This window comes from Oncorhynchus masou, chromosome 10 (assembly GCF_036934945.1).
Source record: "Oncorhynchus masou masou isolate Uvic2021 chromosome 10, UVic_Omas_1.1, whole genome shotgun sequence".
NCBI classification, from domain to species: Eukaryota; Metazoa; Chordata; class Actinopteri; order Salmoniformes; family Salmonidae; genus Oncorhynchus; species Oncorhynchus masou.
Window position 1 is genome coordinate 33,795,812 of NC_088221.1, and position 22,477 is coordinate 33,818,288.

Genomic DNA, 22,477 nt, shown 5'->3' on the forward strand with positions numbered 1-22,477 from the left:
TCCACTGCAGAGCTTTGCAGCTCCTTCGGGGTTGTCTTTGGTCTCAATGTTGCCTCTCTGATGAATGCCCTCCTTGCCTGGTCCGTGAGTTCCGGTGGGCGAACCTCTCTTGGCAGGTTTGTTATGGTGCCATATTCTTTCCATTTTTTAATAATGGATTTAATGGTACTCCGTGGGATGTTCAAAGTTTAACATTTTTGTTTTAACCCGACCCTGATCTGTACTTCTCCACAACTTTGCCCCTGACCTGTTTGGAGAGCTCCTTGGTCTTCATGGTGCCGCTTGCTTGGTGATGCCCCATGCTTAGTGGTGTTGCAGACTCTGGGGCCTTTTATATACATGTGTATATATACTGAGATCATGTGACAGATCATATGACACTTAGATTGCACACAGGTGGGCTTTATTTAAGTAATTATGTGACTTCTAAAGGTAATGTGTTGCACCAGATCTTATTTAGGGGCTTCATAGCAAAGGGGGTGAATACATATGCACGGACCACTTTTCCCTTTTTATTTTTATTTAATTTTTTGAAACAAGTTAAAAAAATTCACTTCACCAATTTGTCCATTACATGAAATCCAAATAAAAATCTCTTTAAATTACAGGTTGTAATGTAACATAATAGGAAAACCACCAAGGGGGGTGAATACATTTGCAAGGCACTGTAGGAGGTCTACCATGGGTCTCCACCTCACTCTTTTCTGTGTGAGGGCTTTTGCCTCTTGCTAGGAGACCCCCATTTTACTCAGTTCCTGTGGATCGTCTCTAGTTGGTCTTCAACTTTCCCTGCTTTGTTTTTATATGTGGATTGTAGTCCTGTGCCTGTCTTCTCATGTTTGTTGTGTCTTGGCTACATGATAAGGAGCCATTTTTTCAATATTAATTTTTATTTTATTTTACAGAAATTATCAGAGACTGGTTGCAGAAACCATTGAGAGATCAGCATGTGAAACCCAAGGCCACTGCCACTTTCAAATGTGAGCTCTTCAAAGAAACCCCCAACTGGAAGTGGTTCCATGGCGACAAGGAGATTCCTAATGATCCCACTGACAAGACTGAGGTCAAGAAAGAAGGAAAACAACTGACTCTCATAGTTAAGAATGTATCACCTGATGATATTGGGCAATATGCCATGGAGGTTGAAGGCCGCAGATACACAGCTAACCTGACTCTTGGAGGTTGGTTGCACATTCTATGTTATGTTACTTGTATGTTATGTTACGGTCTGCAATTGCATGTTATGTTGTCCACTAACACTATCTACATGATAGCCTTTGCCAGCAGCATACCACCCTGCATCCCACTGCTGGTTTGCTTCTGAAGCTAAGCAGGGTTGATCCTGGATGGGAAACCAGATGCTGCTGGAAGTGGTGTTGGAGGGCCAGTAGGAGGCACCCTTTCCTCTGGTGTAAAAAAATAAATAATAATAAATCCCCCAGGGCAGTGATTGGGGAAATTGCCCTGTGTAGGGTGCTGTCTTTTGGATGGGATGTTAAACAGGTGTCCTAACTCTCTGTGGTCACTAAAGATCCCATGGCACTTATCGTAAGACTAGGGGTGTTAACCCCAAAGTCCTGGCAAAATTCCCAATCTGTCCCTCATACCATCTCGGTCACCTGATCATCCCCAGTTTACAATTGGCTCATTCATCTCCCCTCCTCTCCCTTGTAATTATACCCCAGGTCGTTGCTGTAAATGAGAATGTGTTCTCAGTCAACTTACCTGGTAAAATAAGGTTTTAAATAAAATAAACATGAAGTGAATCCTTTAAAATATTTTTGATACTTTTACAGAACGTGAAGCTCAGATCTTGAAGCCTATCTCCAGTATGGAGGTTGTTGAGAAAGAGGAGGTTACGTTTGAAACTGAAATATCTGAAGAGGATGTGGCTGGAGAATGGAAACTTAAAGGGCAAGTCCTGCAAAGATCACCGGTAAAGACATATAATTTGACTATAATATATTTCTGGACCACAATGATTGGAAATATGTACCGTACATGTTGTTTAAATGTTGATGTATTTACACTTTTGTTCAAATTCTTTTTACATTTTTAGATGGTTGAAATCAAATCTGAGGGCCAGAAACGTTTCCTCACTCTGAAAAATGCTCAGCTTGACCAGTGTGGTGAAGTGTCTTATCAAGCTCTGAACGCTATCACGAGTGGGGTGCTCACAGTCACAGGTAAGAAAGTGTCAAAAATGAACAATATATACTGTCATATGCTGTATGTGTTTGTAAAGTCTCTGTGATCCAAAGGAAGATCGATAATGCGTCAGTCATACTTAATCATTATTCATACCTCACAGAACTGGAAATGGACTTCACAGTCCCCTTGAAGGACGTGTCTGTACCTGAAAAGAAACAGGCTATGTTTGAGTGTACTATCACAAAGGATGTGCCTAAAGTCATGTGGTTAAAGGGGTCAGACATCCTGTCGACAGGCGATAAATATGACATTATTGATGATGGAAAGAAACATATATTGGTCATAAACAACAGTGAATTTGATGATGAGGGACAATACACTATTGAAGTCTTGGGCAAAAAGTCAACAGCCCAGTTGACTGTGGAGGGTAAGTACTGGCTGAAACGATTCTCAGTTAACTCTTCTGTTTTACATGGCGCTGAATATTTGATCTGGCTTTGTGTTAGATATGAGCTGCTTTTAGTATGTTGTCTTCTTAATTCTTTATTGATTCATTATCTTACTGGGCAACAAGACTGTTTATTGGGCAAAGACAGTAACACTGTTATGCACTCAACTAATATATTGTAGGTATGAGGCTCAAATTCATAACACCACTAAAGGACCAAACTGCCAAGGAAGGTCAAACAGCTCGGTTTGAGGTTGAGCTCTCTCATGAGAAGGTACCCCTGACATGGTACAAAAATGAAATCAAACTCCATGTGAGCAGGACCGTGCTCATCCATTTTGAAGGAAAGAAACACACGTTAGAAATCAAGGAGTTGACTCTAGATGATACCTGCCAGATTAAAGCAGAGGCTAAAGGAATTCCCTCAACGGCAAACTTGACGGTGCTAGGTAATCCCTACTCTGTACCTCTTTCTGTCATTCTCTTTGTCCTCTTTCTGGCTCTTTGTTCATCTCCTGTTTTCTACATTGTTCTTCTATGCTATGCAACATGGAGAGAAGGCATCATTCGAGAGTGTGATTGTTATTTGATCTACAGCAATTGATAAAACATTTTCCTGTTCCAGAGGGTGACGCATACTTCACAGTGAAGTTGCAGGATTACACCGCAGTCGAGAAGGACGAGGTCATTCTGGACTGTGAACTCAGCAAAGATGTCCCTGTGAGGTGGTACCATAATGAGACTGAAATTAAGGCCTCTAAGATGGTAACCATAAAGGCTGATGGCAACAAAAGAACATTGTCTATCAAGAAAGTGGAAGGAAAAGATAAGGGACAATACCTATGTGATTGTGATACGGACAAGACCATGGCAACCATTAGCATTGAAGGTAAGTCAATTCATTTTTACAATCATAAAATCTAATAGTAAAGATTGTTTTTGTTTTCTTGGTTCAATTAATTGCCCTCTTTCCCCTGTTCAATTGCAGCTCGTGATATCAAGGTATCTCGCCCAATGTATGGTGTTGAGCTCTTCGATGGCGAGACCGCTCGTTTTGAAGTGGAAATCTCTGAAGATGATGTCCATGGCCAGTGGAAACTGAAGGGAGAAACCCTTTCACCTTCCCCAGATATTGAAATCATTGAGGATGGTGCCAAGCACACTTTCACATTATACAACTGCAAGGTCTCCCAGACAGGAGAGGTTGGATTCACAGCTGCCAATGCTAAGTGTACAGCCAACCTGAAAGTGAAAGGTAAGATTTCTATTTCTGATCTATTTTCTAATTTCTACTCTGTATTCACCTTTTTCCACAATTGAAATAATAGAACAACTGATATTCAATCTACTATAATATGTTGCCTATTGGTTTTATTCCAGAACTGCCACTGACCTTTATCACACCTTTGAGTGATGTGCAAGTGTATGAGAAAGATGAGGGAAGATTTGAGGTTGAGATTTCAAGACCAACAAAGACCTTCCGTTGGCTCAAGGGATCTCAGGAGTTGGAAAATGATGACAAGTTTGAGATTATCCATGAAGGAAAGATACACACTCTGGTGGTCAAAAAGGCTGCATATGAGGATGAAGCTAAATACATATTTGAGGCTGAGGACAAGAGGACCACAGGAAAACTAGTTATCCAAGGTAATTATTGAGATCATGGATGTTTTGAAATAATCAAACAATAAATAAAGAAAATATTTGAGATTGTATTAATAAAATGGTGATTTTTTTTGTGATAAGGTATACGCCTTGAGTTTGTCAAGCCCATCAAGGATGTCACAGTGAAGGAGCGTGAAACAGCAGAGTTCAGTATTGAACTGTCACATGACAAAATCTCTGTCGTCTGGTACAAGAACGACGTCCGTCTGCACCCCAGCAAGGTTGTGCACATGTCAGACAATGGCAAAATGCACACCTTGACTTTCAAGCAGGTGTCCATTGATGACACATCCATGATCAAAGTGGAAGCCTTGGGCAAGAGCTCTGAGGCCATGCTCACTGTTCTTGGTAAGCTATTGATTGAACTGTGGTGTCATTTAGTTTGAGTCATTTAATTCACATAAAGCCTGCAGTTAAACATAACTTTACGTTTCCTCATAATTTCCTTTTTGTGCTTGACAGAGGGAGAACCTTACTTTGTCACAAAACTGCAAGACTACACTGCTGTTGAGAAGGACGAAGTGATGCTGGTTTGTGAACTTAGCAAGACCTCTGCTGAGGTGAAATGGTTCAAGGACGGCCAGGAGATCATGCCTAGCAAGAATCTGATCATTAAAACCGATGGAAAGAGGCGTTTGCTGACAGTGAAGAAAGCAGAGAAGGGCAACATTGGAGAGTACACTTGCGATTGTGGTTCTGATAAAACCACAGCCAGGCTGGACATTGAGGAGCGTGACATTAAGGTTGTTCGTCCACTGTACAGCGTGGAAGTGACAGAAACTGAAATTGCCAAGTTTGAGACTGAGATCTCTGCCGATGATGTCCACGGTCACTGGAAACTCAAAGGAGAGGCCCTTCATCAGTCTCCTGTAAGTGGTATTGACTGATTTATTTGAAATATTTGATTTATTTGAAATAGCCCATGTGAACAAGACCATTTATTTGGTTGTATTATGTAGTGAATGATGTGTCTGTGATCTGTGTTGTCAGGACTGTGAGATTAAGGAGGAGGGTACAAAGCATGTCCTCATCCTATACAACGTTCGCATGGATCAGGCCGGAGGTGTCGACTTCCAGGCTGCCAATGCTAAATCCAATGCTCAGCTTAGAGTTAAAGGTGAGAATCCTATCACACAACATACATACACACATTTTAATTTTGACTAAATATTATGGCTTTCCTCTGACAAGTAACTTTTTGTACGGCAAGTAGTACATTTTGGTAGTGCAAGTGGTACTCCACCATTTTGCTAGTTGACTGACGGCAAAAGATACTAAAGCTCAGCAAGGGAGAGCTGTTGTCCAATCAGGTGTTGTGGCTATTTTAGAAGCCTCATGCCTTATCTGGAGTGGGTGGTCAGTGATTATGATTGGTAGAGCTACAACATTCACAGAGAGAAGACACTCTAAATGCAAATAACTAGGACAGTCCATGATAACCTGATTTTCCCTCCAGCCCTTAGTTGTCCTGGTAGTTTAGGGACCAAGGAGAATATGCCTGTTAAGAATTGGGATACAAAGATGTCTGGTAAAAGAAGGACTTGTTTCTTATGAGTCAGTCAACTAACCATGTCTTCTCCTCGATCTGAAGCGCGGAGTATAGGGCTTATGCGGCCTCTCAAGGATGTTACTGTTACTGCCGGGGAGACCGCCACTTTCGACTGTGAACTTACTTATGAAGGAATCGTTGTAGAATGGTTCTTGGGAAGCACCAAGATGGAGCTAGGTGAAAGGGTAAGTACTGCAGAATTTACATTCACATAAACTGCTGTATAGCCATCAATTTATGAATTGATATATGCAAATTCAACAAATACTTTATAATTGACTTTACAAATGTCAATATTATTCAGCTCTTTGTTGGCTTTACAAATAATTTATATGCCTACCTCAGTCATTACAATCACTTTAAGTAAATGTTTTCCACATCTTTAGAGCAAAGTGATAGGGTAAGTACAGTACAACTTGCATTCACATAAACTACAGTATAATACTTTACAATACTTAATAATTGACTTTGTACCTGCACATGTCGTGGAGGCAGCTTCCATTTCTTCCTTTAAAATGCAACTAAATACCTACCAAGCTAAAGACCAAGATAGCTTTACATTTCAAATTTGCTTAATCTGCTTAATGTCTATGTTTTGCATTAGTAGGTCATGTTTTGATGTATTGTGATTGTTTATCTATATTTTAATGTATTGTTGACAGTCTTTGTTTTGTTTCTACCTTAGGCGCATTGAGTGTGGAAAATGTGCTCTTCAAATTATATGTTATTATAATATAAAACATATCTTCACAACCCACCTACCCCACCTACCTCAGTCATAATAATCACAAGTGAAATAAAATACCTATTTTTGTCACCAACATATTTTAAACATATAAGGGCATCGACACTTCAGGTCATGGTGCAGCATTATCTGTGTCGAGATAACATTTGACTGTTCATTCCTGTGAGTGTTGCTTGAGTTATTTTTAACAGCTTCAAGGGTTGGTGAGCCACCCAAGTGTTAGTGAGCCACCCAAGTGTTGGTGAGCCACCCAAGGGTTGGTGAGCCACCCAAGGGTTGGTGAGCCACCCAAGTGTTGGTGAGCCACCCAAGTGTTGGTGAGCCACTCAAGTGTTGGTGAGCCACCCAAGTGTTGGTGAGCCACACAAGGGTTGCACTTTTGCTGTAATATTTCATAACTGTAAGTTTAAAATGTAAAATAGGTCATTAACAATGCGTTACATGTTTGTAATCAAGACAATTAATCAGGCTTTATCAATCTGTTTGACTGGCGTCCAGGTGGTGTACTTAAAGCTGCTTCACTCTACAGATACAGGAGAAAGACTGCTGCCCTATGGGCCGTCCTGGCTCAGACAAGGCTTACACACATATTAAACTGTTTCATTTCCTCAGGTGGTCACCAGAGCAGAAGGCAAAGGACACAGTCTAACTATCAGAAATGTCAAGCTGACAGAGGCTGGGGAAGTCAGGCTCACTGCAAAGGACTTCAAAACCCAGGCCAAACTCATTGTCAGGGGTAGGTTATATCTGTTAAATCATTATGGACATTATCTGACATACCACTAGAGCTCCCTTGCTGAAACTGTGAGGTCCTTGTTATTAAACATGTTAGCACACATTTGTTTGCCTAGTTAAGCATGGCATGCAGATATTTTCAAATGGAAGAAGATCAACTACATAAGTGTGGGTGCAGTTCATTTATCTACAGTGCCTTCAGAAAGTATTCACACCCCTTGATACTTTCAGCATTTTGTTCTGTTACTGTCACGTTGGCATGAAGGATCGGGAGACAGGCGCAGGAATGGGTAATAGTTTTTTCATAAAGCCCAAATTACGAAGTGCCGTATAAAGGCACGGGGGCGAAGACCAAACAAACACATAACTAAAACAGGGTTGAAACCCAAACAAAAGAGCTAGGAGTACCTCGAATAAATACACATGCGCGCATGATGATTAACACACGGGACTACACCCGGAATTTGCTTACCAAGATGACATTGAATGTTCCTGAGTGGCCTAGTTACAGTTCTGACTTAAATCGGCTTGAAAATCTATGGTAAGACTTGAAGATGGCTGTCTACCAATGATCAACAACCAACTTGACAGAGTTTGAGGAATTAAAAAAAGAAATGTGCAAATAGTGTACAATCGAGGTGTGCAAAGCTCTTAGAGACTTTCCCAGAAAGACTCAAAGCTGTAATCATGGCCAAATGTGTGAATCATTATGTAAATGAGATATTTCTGTATTTTATTTTCAATACATTTGCAAAGAATTCTAAAAACATGTTTTCACTTTGTCATTATGGGGTATTGTGTGTAGATGGGTGAGAAAAACATATTTAATCCATTTTGAATTCAGTTTATAACACAACAAAATGTGGAATAAGTAAAGGTGTATGAATACTTTCTGAGGGCACTGTATATCTATATTGGAACTAATATAATGGTCTCCTGCTTTACAGAGCCACCAGTTGAGTTTACCAAACCTCTGGAGGACCAGACAGTTGAGGAAGAGGCCACTGCTACATTGGAGTGTGAAGTCTCCAGGGAAAACGCTGAGGTCAGGTGGTTCAGAGACACACAGGAGATCCGCAAAACGAAGAAATATGACCTTATTGTTGATGGCCGAAAGAGAAGACTCATCATTCATGGCTGTACTCTAGATGACTCAAAGACATATACATGTGATGCTAAAGAATTCAAAACCTCTGCTTTCCTGAATGTTGAACGTAAGTAAAATGATGATTCAACAAAAATAAATATTGCAAATGAACAGAATTCGCAAGCAGAGTTTTAGAGAGTATATAATATATATTTTTGCTTACAGCTCCACATGTTGAGTTCTCTAAGCCACTCCATGATGTTGAGGTCAAAGAAAAGGAAAATGCCAGATTTGAGTGTGAGGTGTCTCGTGAGAATGCCAAGGTAAGTGATTATGAATGAAAATACTTTAAAATAATCAGCTCTACCTAAATGAAAACAGAGGAATCAATTATCATTGATTTACACACACAAGAATTCTGATGATATATTGTTGTCTGTTCAAACAGGTCAAATGGTACAAGGATGGCAGCGAGATCAGAAAGGGAAAGAAATACGAGATCATTGCCAGTGGTGTCAAACGTATCCTTGTGGTCACCAAGACAGTCTTCGATGATGAAGCAGAGTACGAATGTGACGCTAAGACCTCCAAGTCCTCTGGCATGCTGACAGTTATTGGTAAGGCTTTGTTTTCATTCTCAGTTACTACGAGATTCATATCTATACCATCAACCACATATTTGACTGATTACAATATCTTCTCCTTGCAGAGGAAGAGGCTAAGTTTACCAAGAACCTGTCTAACGTGGAGGGAACAGAAACAGACAGTGTGAAGATGATTTGTGAAGTGTCAAAGGCCAGCGCTGAGGTCACCTGGTGGAAGGGAGACCAGGAACTGCCAGAAGGAGGAAGATATGAACAGGTCACGGATGGAAGGAAGAGAATCTTCATTATTCAAGATCTCAAGATGGAGGACGCTGGAGAGTTTAACTGCAGACTGCATAACGCCAAGACATCTGCAACATTAACACTGAATGGTAAAGAAATCAGATATGAGCTGTAAATTGAAAACATATACATTCTTAAAAATTATATAAATTATGTGCATATGTTTGAGTGCAGGTTAAGCTGCTGATACAAATGATATGCATCTCCACTCATCTTGCTTTTTTGTTCTTCTAGAACTGGCTGCGGAGTTCATTGCCAGGCCTCAGAGTCTTGAGGTGGTTGAGGGAGAAAAGGCTGAATTTGTCTGCTCAGTCTCTAAAGATACCTATGAAGTCAAATGGCTCAAGGGTGACAAGGAGATTGTATCCGGAGATAAGTATGACGTTGTCTGTGATGGCAAGAGAAGAGCACTGATAGTGAAGAATTGTACACCACATGATGAAGGAGGCTATATCGCCTTCATTGGGACTACCAAAGCCTCAGCTGACTTGTTTGTCATTGGTGGGTACTTTACAAATACTGCATAATTTGTTTATTGCTGTCTTCTGTATCTAATAGAAAACTATAGTTATGCTGACACTGTTTTTTTCTCTCAACAGAAAAACTCAGAATCATCACACCCATCAAGGATATGCAAGTGAAGGAAGGACAGGAGATCATTTTCAACTGTGAGGTGAACACTGAGGGAGCTAAAGCTAAGTGGCTGAAGAACGAGGAGACCATGTTTGAGAGCAGCAAGTTTGTCATGATCCAGAAAGACAACGTGTTCTCTCTGAGGATCAAGGGTGCTCAGAAGGCAGATGAAGCCACGTATACTATTACATTGACAAATCATCGTGGTGAACATGCCAAGAGCGATGCCAATGCCAAAGTACAAGGTAAATACAGTAACTTATTTGATTTTGCTGGATACAAATACTGTAGGATGTTATTGAGGAACTAACTTGTCTATCATGTGAATTCACAGAGGAGAAGCTCAAGATTATTGAGCCTCTTGAGGACTGTGAGACACAAGAGAAGAAGACCATCAGCTTCACTTGCAAGGTGAACAGACCTGATATCACCATCAAATGGATGAAGGCTGGTCAGGAGATCACCATGAGCAAACGAATCCTGTACCGTGTGGAGAAAGATAAGCACACACTGACCATCAAGGACTGTGTCATGGACGATGAGGGTGAATACACCGCCATGGCTGGTGATGACAAGTGCACTGCTGAGCTGATCCTCAACGAAGCTCCCACTGACTTCTCCACACCACTCAAAGACCAGACCATCACTGAGTTTGAGGATGCTGAGTTTTCTTGCAAGCTGTCTAAAGAGAAGGCTGTTGTTAAATGGTACCGGAATGGTCGTGAGATCAGAGAGGGACCCAGGTACAAATTTCCCATTGATTGAATGGTTGTGTGTTGATAACGTTATGAGTATTGAATAGAAAGGTCTGAAAAAGTTGTCTTGCTTGTGTTTTGACAGATACTCATTTGAGAAAGATGGCAGGATTTGCAAACTCAAGATCAAGAAGTGCAGACCAGACGATGAGTGTGAATATGCCTGCGGCGTGGAAGACAGGCGATCCAGGGCCCGCCTCTTTGTTGAAGGTAAGTTGTTAATTTTCTAATGCTTTCTAATACACAATCACGCTTTGGGAGATTCGTTATCCTGATGTATTATGTTGTTCTTTCTCACAGAGACCCCAGTTGAGATCGTCAGACCACCTCAGGATGTGTTTGAGCCTCCAGGCTCAGATATTGTGTTTGAGGTGGAGCTCAACAAAGACAGAGTTGAGGTCAAATGGATGAGGAACAACATGATCATCGTCCAGGGTGACAAGTACCAGATGATGAGCGAGGGCAAGGTCCACAGACTCCAGGTGTGTGAGGTCAGGCCTCGGGACCAAGGAGAGTACAGAGTCGTTGCCAAGGAGAAGGATGCCAGAGCCAAGCTGGAACTGGCAGGTATGTCAGAGTCACCATCCTGAACTCTTGAACACTTCTCGGTGTAAACGGTTGTTTTGTATTCACACTTGTAATTTTCCATCACAGCTGTGCCAAAGATCAAGACAACTGATCAGAACCTGGTCACAGACGCTGGAAAGCCTTTTGTCATGGCGATTCCATACGATGCCTATCCTCGTGCAGAGGCTGAGTGGTTCTTTGACATAGTTAGCCTGCCTGTGCAGAACATTGACACCTCCGCGGACAAGACAGAATACAGGCTGAAGAGCCCCAAAAAGACAGATCAGGGCAGGTACAAGATCGTCATCAAGAACAAACATGGACAGGGAGAGGCATTCATCAATCTGGATGTTATTGGTAAGTCTAGGACTGTCATGGTTCTACTCTTTTTGAAAATCAACTAATGGATTACAGTAGTAAGATAGTTCAGGATGCTTGAAAAGTTAGTCATTAATGTTTTTGTGATCTCCAGATGTCCCAGGACCTGTGAAGAACCTCAAAGTGGTTGACACCGCCGACGGTGAGGTCAGCCTGGCCTGGGAAGAGCCAGAGAGTGATGGTGGCAGCAAGATCATTGCATATGTGGTGGAGAGGCGTGATATCAAGCGCAAGACATGGACCCTTGCCACTGACCGTGCTGACGCTCCAGAATACTCTGTTAGCGGTCTCCAGAGGGACAACAAGTACCTCTTCAGAGTATGTGCTCGCAACAGGGTGGGCAGTGGTCCCACTGTGGAGACAGACGAAGCTGTCCAGGCCAAGAATAAGTTTGGTAAGCAATACTTGACTACTGTAGAATACAAATGCATGAATTTTCCCAATACTAAGTACAACTGTACTGTGATGTCCTATGACCATTATAGCATCAAAAGCTAAACAAATAGGGCCTCCCGGGTGGTGCAGTGGTCTAAGGCACGCAATGCTCTCATCCTTCATCTCTCCTGAGCCCGTATGGAAGTTGTAGCGATGAGACAAGACAGTAACAACTAACAATTGGATACCATGAAATTGGGGAGAAAAGGGGGGTGAAAGAAAAGCTAAACAAATAATCATCTTTAAAAATCTTTCTCTCTGTTTTTACTTCAGATGTGCCAGAGGCACCTGAGGACGTTGTGGTTGGCATCGTGAACAGGTTTGGAGCCACAGTCTCCTGGGAAAAACCAAAGTCTGATGGCGGATCTGAGATCACCTCCTACATCATTGAGTTCCGTGACAGGACCTCTGTGAGCTGGGAGGTAGCTATGATTGCCAAGGCTCTGGACCGCACAGCCACTCTCACTGATGTCGTTGAGAACAAGGAATACATCTTCCGTGTCAAAGCCGAAAACAAGGCTGGCATTGGCAAACCAAGTGCTGCCACCGATCCAGTTAAGATCATGGACCCCATTGGTGAGTCAAGATAATGTTGTTCTGACCAACTGACCCCAATGTTTATGTGGCATAGATAACAGTTGAACACTTTCAAATCTATTACAGAGAAACCAAGCCCACCATTGAACTTCAACTACACTGACCAGACAAAGAACTCTGTCCAGCTGACATGGGAGACCCCCGCCAGCAATGGAGGAAGCATGATCACTGGCTACATTATTCAGAAGTGTGAGGATGGAACAGACAAGTGGCTCAGATGCAATGCCAGGCTCTGTCAGGACCTTAACTACAAGGTAATTGCCACTTTCTTTTTTCAAGCAGTGAAATATGCTTGTTGCCAGTTTGTTCAATTTGTACTGTCATTTGTATTGATTCCCCTCCCTCATCACATTGTACTGATTGACTTTTGTTGTTGTCCTAGGTATCTGGACTGAAGCAGGGGATGCAGTACCACTACAGAGTGTGTGCAGAGAACGCAGCCGGAGTTTCAGATCCAGCTGATAAGCTTGGACCTCTCTTGGCAGATGATTGTCATGGTGTGTTGTTATTCAACGTTAACTTAAAACAGAGAAAATAGATACTAGAACATAATTTGGTTTTTAAAAAGAAATACAAAATGCAAATGTTTAATGTGGTTGTAAACATAATGTTGTTTTTTCATTTTAGTTGGACCTTCCATGGATCTCAGTGGATTTAAGGATGGCCTGGAGGTCATTGTTCCTCATCCACTTGTTATCCGCGTCCCTCTTCTTGGATATCCCACACCCACCGCCAAGTGGAGCTGTGGTGATAAAGAGCTCACTGCTGGTGACCGTGTGTCCATGGTTACAAGGAGCACCTACACAGAACTGACAGTGGCTCCAAGTGTACGTCCAGACAAAGGCACATACACTCTGCACCTGGAGAATGATGTGACCAGTGCCTTTGGAGAGATTGAAGTCAATGTTATTGGTAAGTGATACCCTTGTGATGAAAAAACAACTAGTCTTCATGTTACCAACTTAATTAATATGTTACATCCCTCTCACCGTGTAGTAGTGCTGGCAGTATTTGCTCATTATTTGCAATTTGTGTTTAGCATCACCAAGTGCACCCAAAGACTTCAAGGTTTCCGAGGTGACAAGACACCATGTCCACCTGATGTGGGAGGCACCAGAGCATGATGGAGGAAGCCCAGTTATTGGCTACCAAATTGAAAAGAAGGAAGTGTCCCGCAAGACCTGGGTCAAGGTATATCTTATGAGTACACTTTGAATGACAAATTCGTGTTCCTATAACCATAACTGCTAAGGAATAAATGTGTCTATATGTATATGCTCCCCATTCATCCTAATACTGATTTATATTGTGATTGATTTTCAGGTTTGCATGGGTGTACAGGACCTGGAGTTCACTGTGGCAGATGTCATTGAAGGCAAAGAGTATTTGTTCAGTGTTACTGCAATCAACAAGTGTGGCCCAGGAGAGCCTGCCTACATTGACGAGCCAGTCAATGTGTCCTCGCCTGCCAGTGAGTACTTATCCTTCTCAGAAACTGATTACAGTAACATATTTATTTGTACACTTCAACTAAATCATCCCCAAGTTCTACCACGATCTGAAAATGTAAACCATGTGTTTATTCCAAGCTGTGCCGGATCCACCTGAGAACCTGAAATGGAGAGACAAGTCAGGAAAGGGCATCTTCCTGTACTGGGAGCCACCCAAGTATGACGGCGGAGCTTCAATCAAGAGCTACGTTGTAGACAAATGCCAGCGTGGCACAGACAAGTGGGAGCCATGTGGAGACCCACTGCCTGAGCTGAAGTAAGATCCTAATCTCTATCATTGTTACTCTAAATTAGTGTTGTACACAGCCTGAGGTTCAATCAGATTTAGGTTTTTGGATAGCGGTGCATTCCCTGATAGTTTAGCATCAGAAGTATGTTTCATTTGCACATGATCAAACCCCATGCTGAAACTTTTCAGTGACTAAATTATACTAGAACTGACAGTTGATCACATTCTATTAACAATGAAAGGGAGAATACTTATTTTCTAAGTTTAACCAGATTGTTGGTTCCCTTTAGATTCCAGGTGACAGGTCTGATTGAGGGACAGTGGTATGCCTACCGTGTGAGGGCCATCAACAGGCTGGGAGCAGGCAAACCCTGCAGGGCTACAGATGAGATCCTGGCTGTTGATCCCAAAGGTAATCAAATCAAATTGTATTAGTCACATGCGCCGAATACAACAGGTGTATAATGAAATGCTTACTTATAGTGAAATGCTTACTTATAGTGAAATGCTTACTTATAGTGAAATGCTTACTTATAGTGAAATGCTTACTTATAGTGAAATGCTTACTTATAATGAAATGCTTACTTATAGTGAAATGCTTACTTATAGTGAAATGCTTACTTATAGTGAAATGCTTATTTATAGTGAAATGCTTACTTATAGTGAAATGCTTACTTATAGTGGAATGCTTACTTATAGTGAAATTCTTAACCAACCAGCCCCTAACCAACAATGCAGTTAAAACAAAATACAGATAAGAAATGTAAGTAGAAGTAATTAAAGAGCAGCAGTAAAATAACAGTAGCGAGACTATATACAGGGGGTACCGGTACAGAGTCAATGTGCGCGGGCACCGGTTATTTGAGGTAATATGTACATGTGGGTTATTAAAGTGAATATGCATAGATGATAACAACAGAGAGTGGCAGCGCTGTAAAAGAGGGGGAGTGGGGAGGGGGGACAATGCAAATAGTCTGGGTAGCCATTTGATTAGGTGTTCAGGAGCCTTATGACTTGGGGATAGAAACTGTTTAGAAGCCTCTTGGACCTAGACTTGGCGCTCCGGTAGCAGAGAGAACAGTGTATGACTAGGGTGACGGGTGTCTTTGACAATTTTTAGGGCCTTCCTCTGACACCGCCTGGTATAGAGGTCCTGGATGGCAGAGAACTTGGCCACAATGATGTACTGGGCCATTCACACTACCCTCTGTAGTGCCTTGCCATCGGAGGCCGAGCAGTTGCCATACCAGGCAGTGATGCAACCCGTCAGGATGCTCTTGATGGTGCAGCTATAGAACCTTTTGAGGATCTGAGGACCCATGCAAAAAAATGTCAGCCTCCAGAGGGGGAATAAGTTTTGTCGTGCCCTCTTCACGACTGTCTTGGTGTGCTTTGACCATGTTAGTTTGTTGGGTGATGTGGACACCAAGGAACTTGAAGCTCTCAACCTGCTCCACTGCAGCCCCGTCGATGAGAATGGGGGCGTGCCCTGTCCTCTTTTCCCTGTAGTCCACAATCATCTCATTTGTCTTGCTTACGTTATTGGAGAGGTTGTTTTCCTGGTACCACATGGCCAGGTCTCTGACCTCCTCCCTATAGGCTGTCTCGTCGTTGTCAGTGTTGTGTCATCAACAAACTTAATGATGGTGTTGGAGTCGTGCCTGGCTGTGGGTTCGGGAGTGAACAGGGAATACAGGAGGGGGCTGATCACGAACCCCTGAGGGGCCCCTGTGTTGAGGATCAGCGTGGCGGATGTGTTGTTACCTACCCTTACTACCTGGGGGTGGCTTGTCAGGAAGTCCAGGATCCAGTTGCAGAGGGAGGTGTTTAGTCCCAGGGTCCTTAGCTCATTGATGAGCTTTGAGGGCACTATGGTGTTGAACGCTGACCTGTAGTCTATGAATAGCATTCTCACATAGGTGTTACTTTTGTCCAGGTGGGAAAGAGCAGTGTGGAGTGCAATAGAGATAGCATCATCTGTTGATCTGTTGGGGCGGTATGCAAATTGGAATGGGTCTAGGGTTTCTAGGATAATGGTGTTGATGTATAGGTAATGTATATAATCATGATAATAATACATAGGATTTACATAGCTCTTTTCTGAATCCTAAAGACACGTGCCCTGAGTTAAACTCTCATTGGTTTGTTGCAGAAATGTCACTCTGTTTCCAATTGATCCCAACAGAGCCTCCAGAAATTCAACTGGACGTGAAGTTGCTGGCTGGTTTGACCGCCAGAGCTGGAACCAAGATTGAGCTACCAGCTGATATTGTCGGAAAGCCCGAACCCAAGGTAAAATGGACCAAGGCTGACCTGGTCCTGAAGGGAGATGATCGCATCACCATCGATACCAAGACAGGAAACTCCACTTTGTCTATCGCCAAAACTGTCAGAGAAGACACATCTACCTACATCATTGAGGCAGTCAACAGCAGTGGTCGTGCTACCGCAACTGTTGATGTCAACATTCTTGGTACAATATATTTTTTACCCTATACGATATATTTTTTACCCCTAAATGTCAATGTCAATAAATGTCAATTTACAACTTTGGAACAACACATTTTTCATGTTTATAACAATATTTTAATGTCACCCTACAGATAAGCCTGGTCCTCCAGCTGCGTTTGATATTTCTGAGATCACCAACCACTCCTGCTACCTGGCCTGGAACCCTCCCAGAGACGATGGAGGTTCTGTCGTCACCAACTACATTGTGGAGCTTAGACCCTTCGACAAAGAGGAGTGGACCAAACTGTCATCCACTGTGAAACAAACCACTTTCAATGCCACCAAACTCACCCCTGAAAAGGAATACGTCTTCAGAGTACAGGCTGAGAACCAGTACGGCATCGGCGCCCCTAATGAGCATGTGCCAATCATCGCCAAATACTCCTTTGGTACGTTATCTACTATCTTATATTTATGTTGTCAATGTAATATACTTTATACACTGAAACTCATTAAACATAGTCTTCTGTTCTATTATTGCATTATATATGTGTTGCTGTTGTCTTTTAGATCCTCCTGGTGCTCCATCCAGATTGCAGCCTTCTGATATTGCTAAGGACTCTCTGACTCTGACATGGTACGAGCCTGATGAGGATGGTGGCAGTCCTATCACTGGGTACTGGATCGAGAGGTTCGACCCAGAAAATGACAAATGGATCAGATGCAACAAGCTGCCCATCAAGGACATCACCTTTAGGTACAGTTGGCCAGTTTAGGTTCTATAATTATACTATACTATAGTTAACTATTATTTTACATTTTGTCATTTTGTATGTGTATATCCATAGTCGTATCAAATATGTCTATATATTAATTTCAGGGTGAAGGGCCTGCCTACCAAGAAGAAGTACAAGTTCCGTGTCTTGGCTGAGAATCTTGCAGGACCAGGAAAACCAAGCACTGAGACTGATCCAGTCTTGGTCAAGGATCCAATTGGTATGTTGTGTTATATTGATCATTTAGTTATATTATTTTCAGATAGCTATATCATTTAAAGAAAACAAGTATCATCAGCAAAATAAGACCTGTCATAAACCTGTCACGTTACTTGTTTTCCAGATCCTCCATGGGCTCCTGGCAAACCCTTCATCCGAGAAATAGCTAAGACATCTGCCTCCCTGCAATGGACCAGGCCAGAGCACGACGGCGGGGCCAAGATCGAGGGTTACATCATTGAGTTCCTGAAGACTGGTACCGAAGCATGGATCAGAGCAGCAGAGGACGTGCCCCAGACTGAGCACTTCCTGAAGGGTTTGATGGAGAAACAGGAGTACTCATTCAGAGTCAAGGCCGTCAACTGTGCAGGAGAGAGTGAGCCCAGTGACCCAAGCGATCCTGTGGTCTGCAAGGAAAGACTCTGTAAGTCATTATGTTAACTCCGACAATTAGGCTGAGAGCAGGGATCCCCAACTGGCGACTCGCTGGCCAAATTTGATTGTGGGTGATTTTATTTGGCCCCCCAAGCTTGATGAAAAAATAAAGTTTATAAATGTTTAATATTTTTATTGTTGTACATAATAGACTGTAAAAACACCAGCAAATCAGCTCCAAGTGATTTGAATTTTGGAAATCTGTTCCAAAGTATTCCCATGCATAATATAGAGGTATATGTGATCGTATACAAATGTAAGCAAGATTTGAAATTATTATGTTTTTGTGAAATATTATATATGTTTGGTCTTCTTGCGGTCACATTGCAGTCCACAAATAATTTGTAATTATGTTCCGGCCCCCTGACCATCTGCTCAACAAAAAATTGTCCCTCAGCTGAATCCAGTTGATGATCCCTGGCTTTGAGAGACAATACCAGTTGGATGACTATTTGGAATTGGAAATTATATGAGCTTAATTTAGCCTTTTCTATTCAACAGTTCCTCCATCACCTCCTCAATGGCTTGAGGTGGCTAACATCACAAAGATCAACGCTGAGCTGAAGTGGCAGGCTCCTGACAACGACGGTGGCTCTCCAATCACCAACTACGTTGTTGAGAAGAGGGATGTCAGGCGTAAGACCTGGACTGCAGTGGACACCACTGTGAAGGAGCTGAAGTACACTGTCACTCCACTGAACGAGGGCTCTCTCTATGTGTTCCGTGTGGCTGCTGAGAACGCAGTCGGACAGAGTGATTACTGTGAACTGGAAGACTCTGTTCTAGCTAAAGATACTTTCAGTACGTTTCTATCCGGTCCCGCTTCAGTCATTCTGTTGTTGATGGAGAGTTAAAGTCAGTGGAGGAGTTCTTACAACGTATGAACTTTGCTTTCATCTTTTTCTTTCCAGCCACTCCTGGGCCACCCTATGCCTTGACTATTGTGGAGGTGTCCAAGAGACACGTTGAACTGAAATGGGAAGCTCCAAAGAGTGATGGTGGGAGACCCATTACAAAGTAAGTGAATAACAAACTTGTAATTGTCTATATGTTTGTCATGACAGTATTTGTATTAAAGTAATTTTAAACCGTTTTAAAATAATACATACCATTTGCTTTTTAGGTATGTCATTGAGAAGAAAGAGAAACTTGGAACCCGCTGGGTGAAGTCTGGAAAGACCCCTGACGCTCTGTGCACCTACAAAGTCACAGACGTGGATGAGGGCACTGAGGTTCAGTTCCAGGTCCGTGCTGAGAATGAGGCTGGTGTTGGACACCCTAGTGAACCAACAGAAGTAGTCACCATTGAGGATGCTACAAGTGAGTTGTCTGTTACATTCTCAATGTATATTCATATTATACTGTGGTATGATTATTTAATATAACTTTGTCTTGGCATGGCAAAGGCAATCAATATTAGGAAGGAAAAGGTGCAACTCTCGCTCCATCCCCACGAGACACCTCTTCTTCCATTGGTAGAATGCCTTCCACTACTTTTCAAAGGCAACCAATGTGAATAATGTGTTTTTTCTTCTTCCCAGGTCCACCATCTCCTCCTGTTGACGTGGTCATAGTTGATGCCAGTAGAGAACATATCAACATTACCTGGAAGGTACCATTGAAGAATGGAGGTAGCCCCATCACAGGATACCATGTTGAGCTCCGAGAGGCTAAAGCTGAGAAGTGGATGAGAATCAACACTCGCCCAGTCAAGGAGCTCAAATACAAAGCAGAGGAAAGCATCAAGCCAGAGAAACAATATGTCCTGAGAGTCCGTGCCATCAACTCTGTTGGTGTCAGCGATCCTTCTGCCATTTCTGAGAAGGTCTTTGCCAAGGATCCAGACAGTAAGCATACTTACCATAACCAAAAGTGTCAAATGGAAATAAATCTTATGCCACTTATTGAAAATAAATGGGAAGTAACATATACATCTCTTTATCCACTCTCTCAGGTATTCCTACTATGGATATGGAGGCCCTAGACATTGTGGTGGTTGAGGGTGACAAGCTGCATATCAACATCCCATACAATGCCGTCCCCAAACCAGAGATGGTCTGGAGCAAAATCATCCACACAGATACTGCCTCTGACACAAAGTTACAGAATGACGACAGACGGTTGATGACTTGTGAGCTCAACAGTGTTCACCTGGAAGTGATGAAGTGTGTGCATGATGATGCTGGAGAATACTCCGTCACTCTGGAGAATGCGATTGGAACAGCCACCAGAATCATCAACGTTAAAGTTATTGGTAAGATTCACGTATAGTATTCACTTGAATTCTTCACTGTGAAAATATTTGGTGTTAAGTCAAGATATTTTTTTCTTCAAATGCAGAAAACAGACTGTATAGCATATTCTGCGTTATATTCACAGGTCTGCCCGGCCAATGCAAGGACATCAATGCAGATGAGATCACTAAGAACTCCTGCAAGCTGACATGGGAGGCTCCAGAGAGTGATGGTGGTACTCCAATTCTCCACTACGTTCTGGAGCGTAGAGGGGCTTCTAATAAGACTTTCAGGCCTCTGATGTCAGGAGAAAACATCCTGACCTACCAGGTCAACGATCTCAAGCTGAACGAAGAATATCACTTCCGGGTCAAGGCTGTCAACAAGGTCGGCTCTGGGCCATTCCTGGAGCTCCGCAACCCTGTCATCACTATGGAAGTGAAACGTAAGTGTTCTGGAGCACTTTCCAACTTTTCACAGTTGGTTAGAATTGCTTGATAGTTTCTTCACCACCATTTTTGAAGGACCAGGAACGCATTATATAGGAGAATGTGTTGGATGTATGAACCTTTCCCGGCTCCATGGATTATGGATTGCAGAGAAATGTATTGATGTTATTTTTCCTGCTTTGTTATTTACAGAGAAACCAGATCCACCCATTGATGTTGAGGCTCATGATCCAACCGCCAACTCTATCACACTGACCTGGAAACCACCAGTGTCTGACGGTGGTTGCGCCATCACTGGCTACATCCTGGAATGCATTGAGAAGGATGGTGATAGATTCCAGAGAATCAACCCATCCCTGGTGCCTGGTTTCACCTATGTGGTGAAAGATATGACAGAAGGCAAAGAGTATCAGTTCCGTGTTCGCGCTGAGAACGCTGCTGGAGTCAGCGAGCCGTCTCGCAGCACTCCACTGACCATGATCGCTGCTCCCGTTGGTATGGCTACCTTTTTGACATTGTTTCATTTTTGTTTGTTACTTGTTCTGTATTGTAAAACGCCTTTGGTCCTTGAAAAGCGCTCCAAATGGACTCTGATGGCGTCTGATGTACACCAATTCGAAGGATCAAGTGCTAGATTCTATCAGATCCGTGCTAGCCGACACGCGCATGTTTTGCCGGTGTCGGAGATACAACTGTGTTAGAGCTGTGAAATCCACAAGCAGCTACTTGTGCTACCTTGTTGTGAAAACTGCCATTGGATGCAACGAAACCACACCCAACTTTATTTCTGACAAATCCCATGCAGCCGCGTTAGAAGTTCATGCAGCCATGTTAGAAGTTCAAACACTCGAATGCATGATGTTTTCTTGTCTACACTATTGTCTACACTTTGATTAGACTGATAGGCTATAAATCCCCCCATCCAAATTAACATGAAAACATGCATTAGCCTGTCACTATTTCTATAATCGATAGAGCTTATACGATATTGCCGTGTTGAACTTCTAACACAGTATAGGGATAATAAGGAAGGGAGTGGTTCGTGACACACAAGCAGCCGCTCACCGATTGGTCAGCTCGTACCACAGCTACACCTCCAACACACTATGTGGATGTCGGCCAATGCAGTTGACGCTATATCTGATTGAATCGAGGCCGAAGTGTATGTCTAATAATAACATGTAGTTTAACCCATACAAATAGAATGAATAGAACAGGCTTGGAGGCTTTAACCCTAGCAATGTTACTGGAAAATGTATTGTACACTCGCAATGGCTGCCTGGTCTTGTGATGCAATCATTTCCATGGTGATTTGGAATGTTCTATCAACTGATGCTTGATTGCCATGGTAATGTAGAACGTTCATTGAAATGATGCAGCTCATGCAATGGAATGTATTTTTTATGTCAGTTGAGTTGATTCAACAAATCAGATTGAAGGGTACACTTCCTGCTTTTACTTCCTGGCATGGATACACTCACAATGGCTACCAGTCTTTCCATTATGCCATTATTGACTTGAATGGGGACACCTGTTCTATT

General features: G+C 42.5%; 1 protein-coding gene across 1 annotated transcript in view; it reads left to right on the forward strand.

Annotated features, from left to right (window-relative positions):
- Positions 1 to 22,477, forward strand: part of LOC135546847 (titin-like) — a 170,130-nt gene that overhangs the window by 62,938 nt on the left and 84,715 nt on the right. The window contains 44 exon segments of the mRNA XM_064975419.1: positions 906 to 1,181; positions 1,797 to 1,936; positions 2,060 to 2,186; positions 2,312 to 2,578; positions 2,782 to 3,048; positions 3,225 to 3,488; positions 3,588 to 3,854; positions 3,980 to 4,246; positions 4,346 to 4,612; positions 4,727 to 5,133; positions 5,255 to 5,381; positions 5,856 to 5,998; positions 7,171 to 7,294; positions 8,241 to 8,507; positions 8,606 to 8,703; positions 8,829 to 8,997; positions 9,090 to 9,356; positions 9,502 to 9,768; positions 9,867 to 10,145; positions 10,235 to 10,643; positions 10,741 to 10,865; positions 10,956 to 11,222; positions 11,310 to 11,579; positions 11,695 to 11,994; positions 12,309 to 12,611; positions 12,699 to 12,886; positions 13,015 to 13,129; positions 13,260 to 13,544; positions 13,672 to 13,823; positions 13,956 to 14,103; positions 14,222 to 14,399; positions 14,663 to 14,784; positions 16,558 to 16,845; positions 16,976 to 17,272; positions 17,394 to 17,580; positions 17,704 to 17,819; positions 17,943 to 18,242; positions 18,755 to 19,054; positions 19,165 to 19,270; positions 19,377 to 19,573; positions 19,795 to 20,100; positions 20,208 to 20,507; positions 20,633 to 20,932; positions 21,129 to 21,431. Of these exon segments, the coding sequence (XP_064831491.1) occupies positions 906 to 1,181; positions 1,797 to 1,936; positions 2,060 to 2,186; positions 2,312 to 2,578; positions 2,782 to 3,048; positions 3,225 to 3,488; positions 3,588 to 3,854; positions 3,980 to 4,246; positions 4,346 to 4,612; positions 4,727 to 5,133; positions 5,255 to 5,381; positions 5,856 to 5,998; positions 7,171 to 7,294; positions 8,241 to 8,507; positions 8,606 to 8,703; positions 8,829 to 8,997; positions 9,090 to 9,356; positions 9,502 to 9,768; positions 9,867 to 10,145; positions 10,235 to 10,643; positions 10,741 to 10,865; positions 10,956 to 11,222; positions 11,310 to 11,579; positions 11,695 to 11,994; positions 12,309 to 12,611; positions 12,699 to 12,886; positions 13,015 to 13,129; positions 13,260 to 13,544; positions 13,672 to 13,823; positions 13,956 to 14,103; positions 14,222 to 14,399; positions 14,663 to 14,784; positions 16,558 to 16,845; positions 16,976 to 17,272; positions 17,394 to 17,580; positions 17,704 to 17,819; positions 17,943 to 18,242; positions 18,755 to 19,054; positions 19,165 to 19,270; positions 19,377 to 19,573; positions 19,795 to 20,100; positions 20,208 to 20,507; positions 20,633 to 20,932; positions 21,129 to 21,431 (10,152 nt within the window).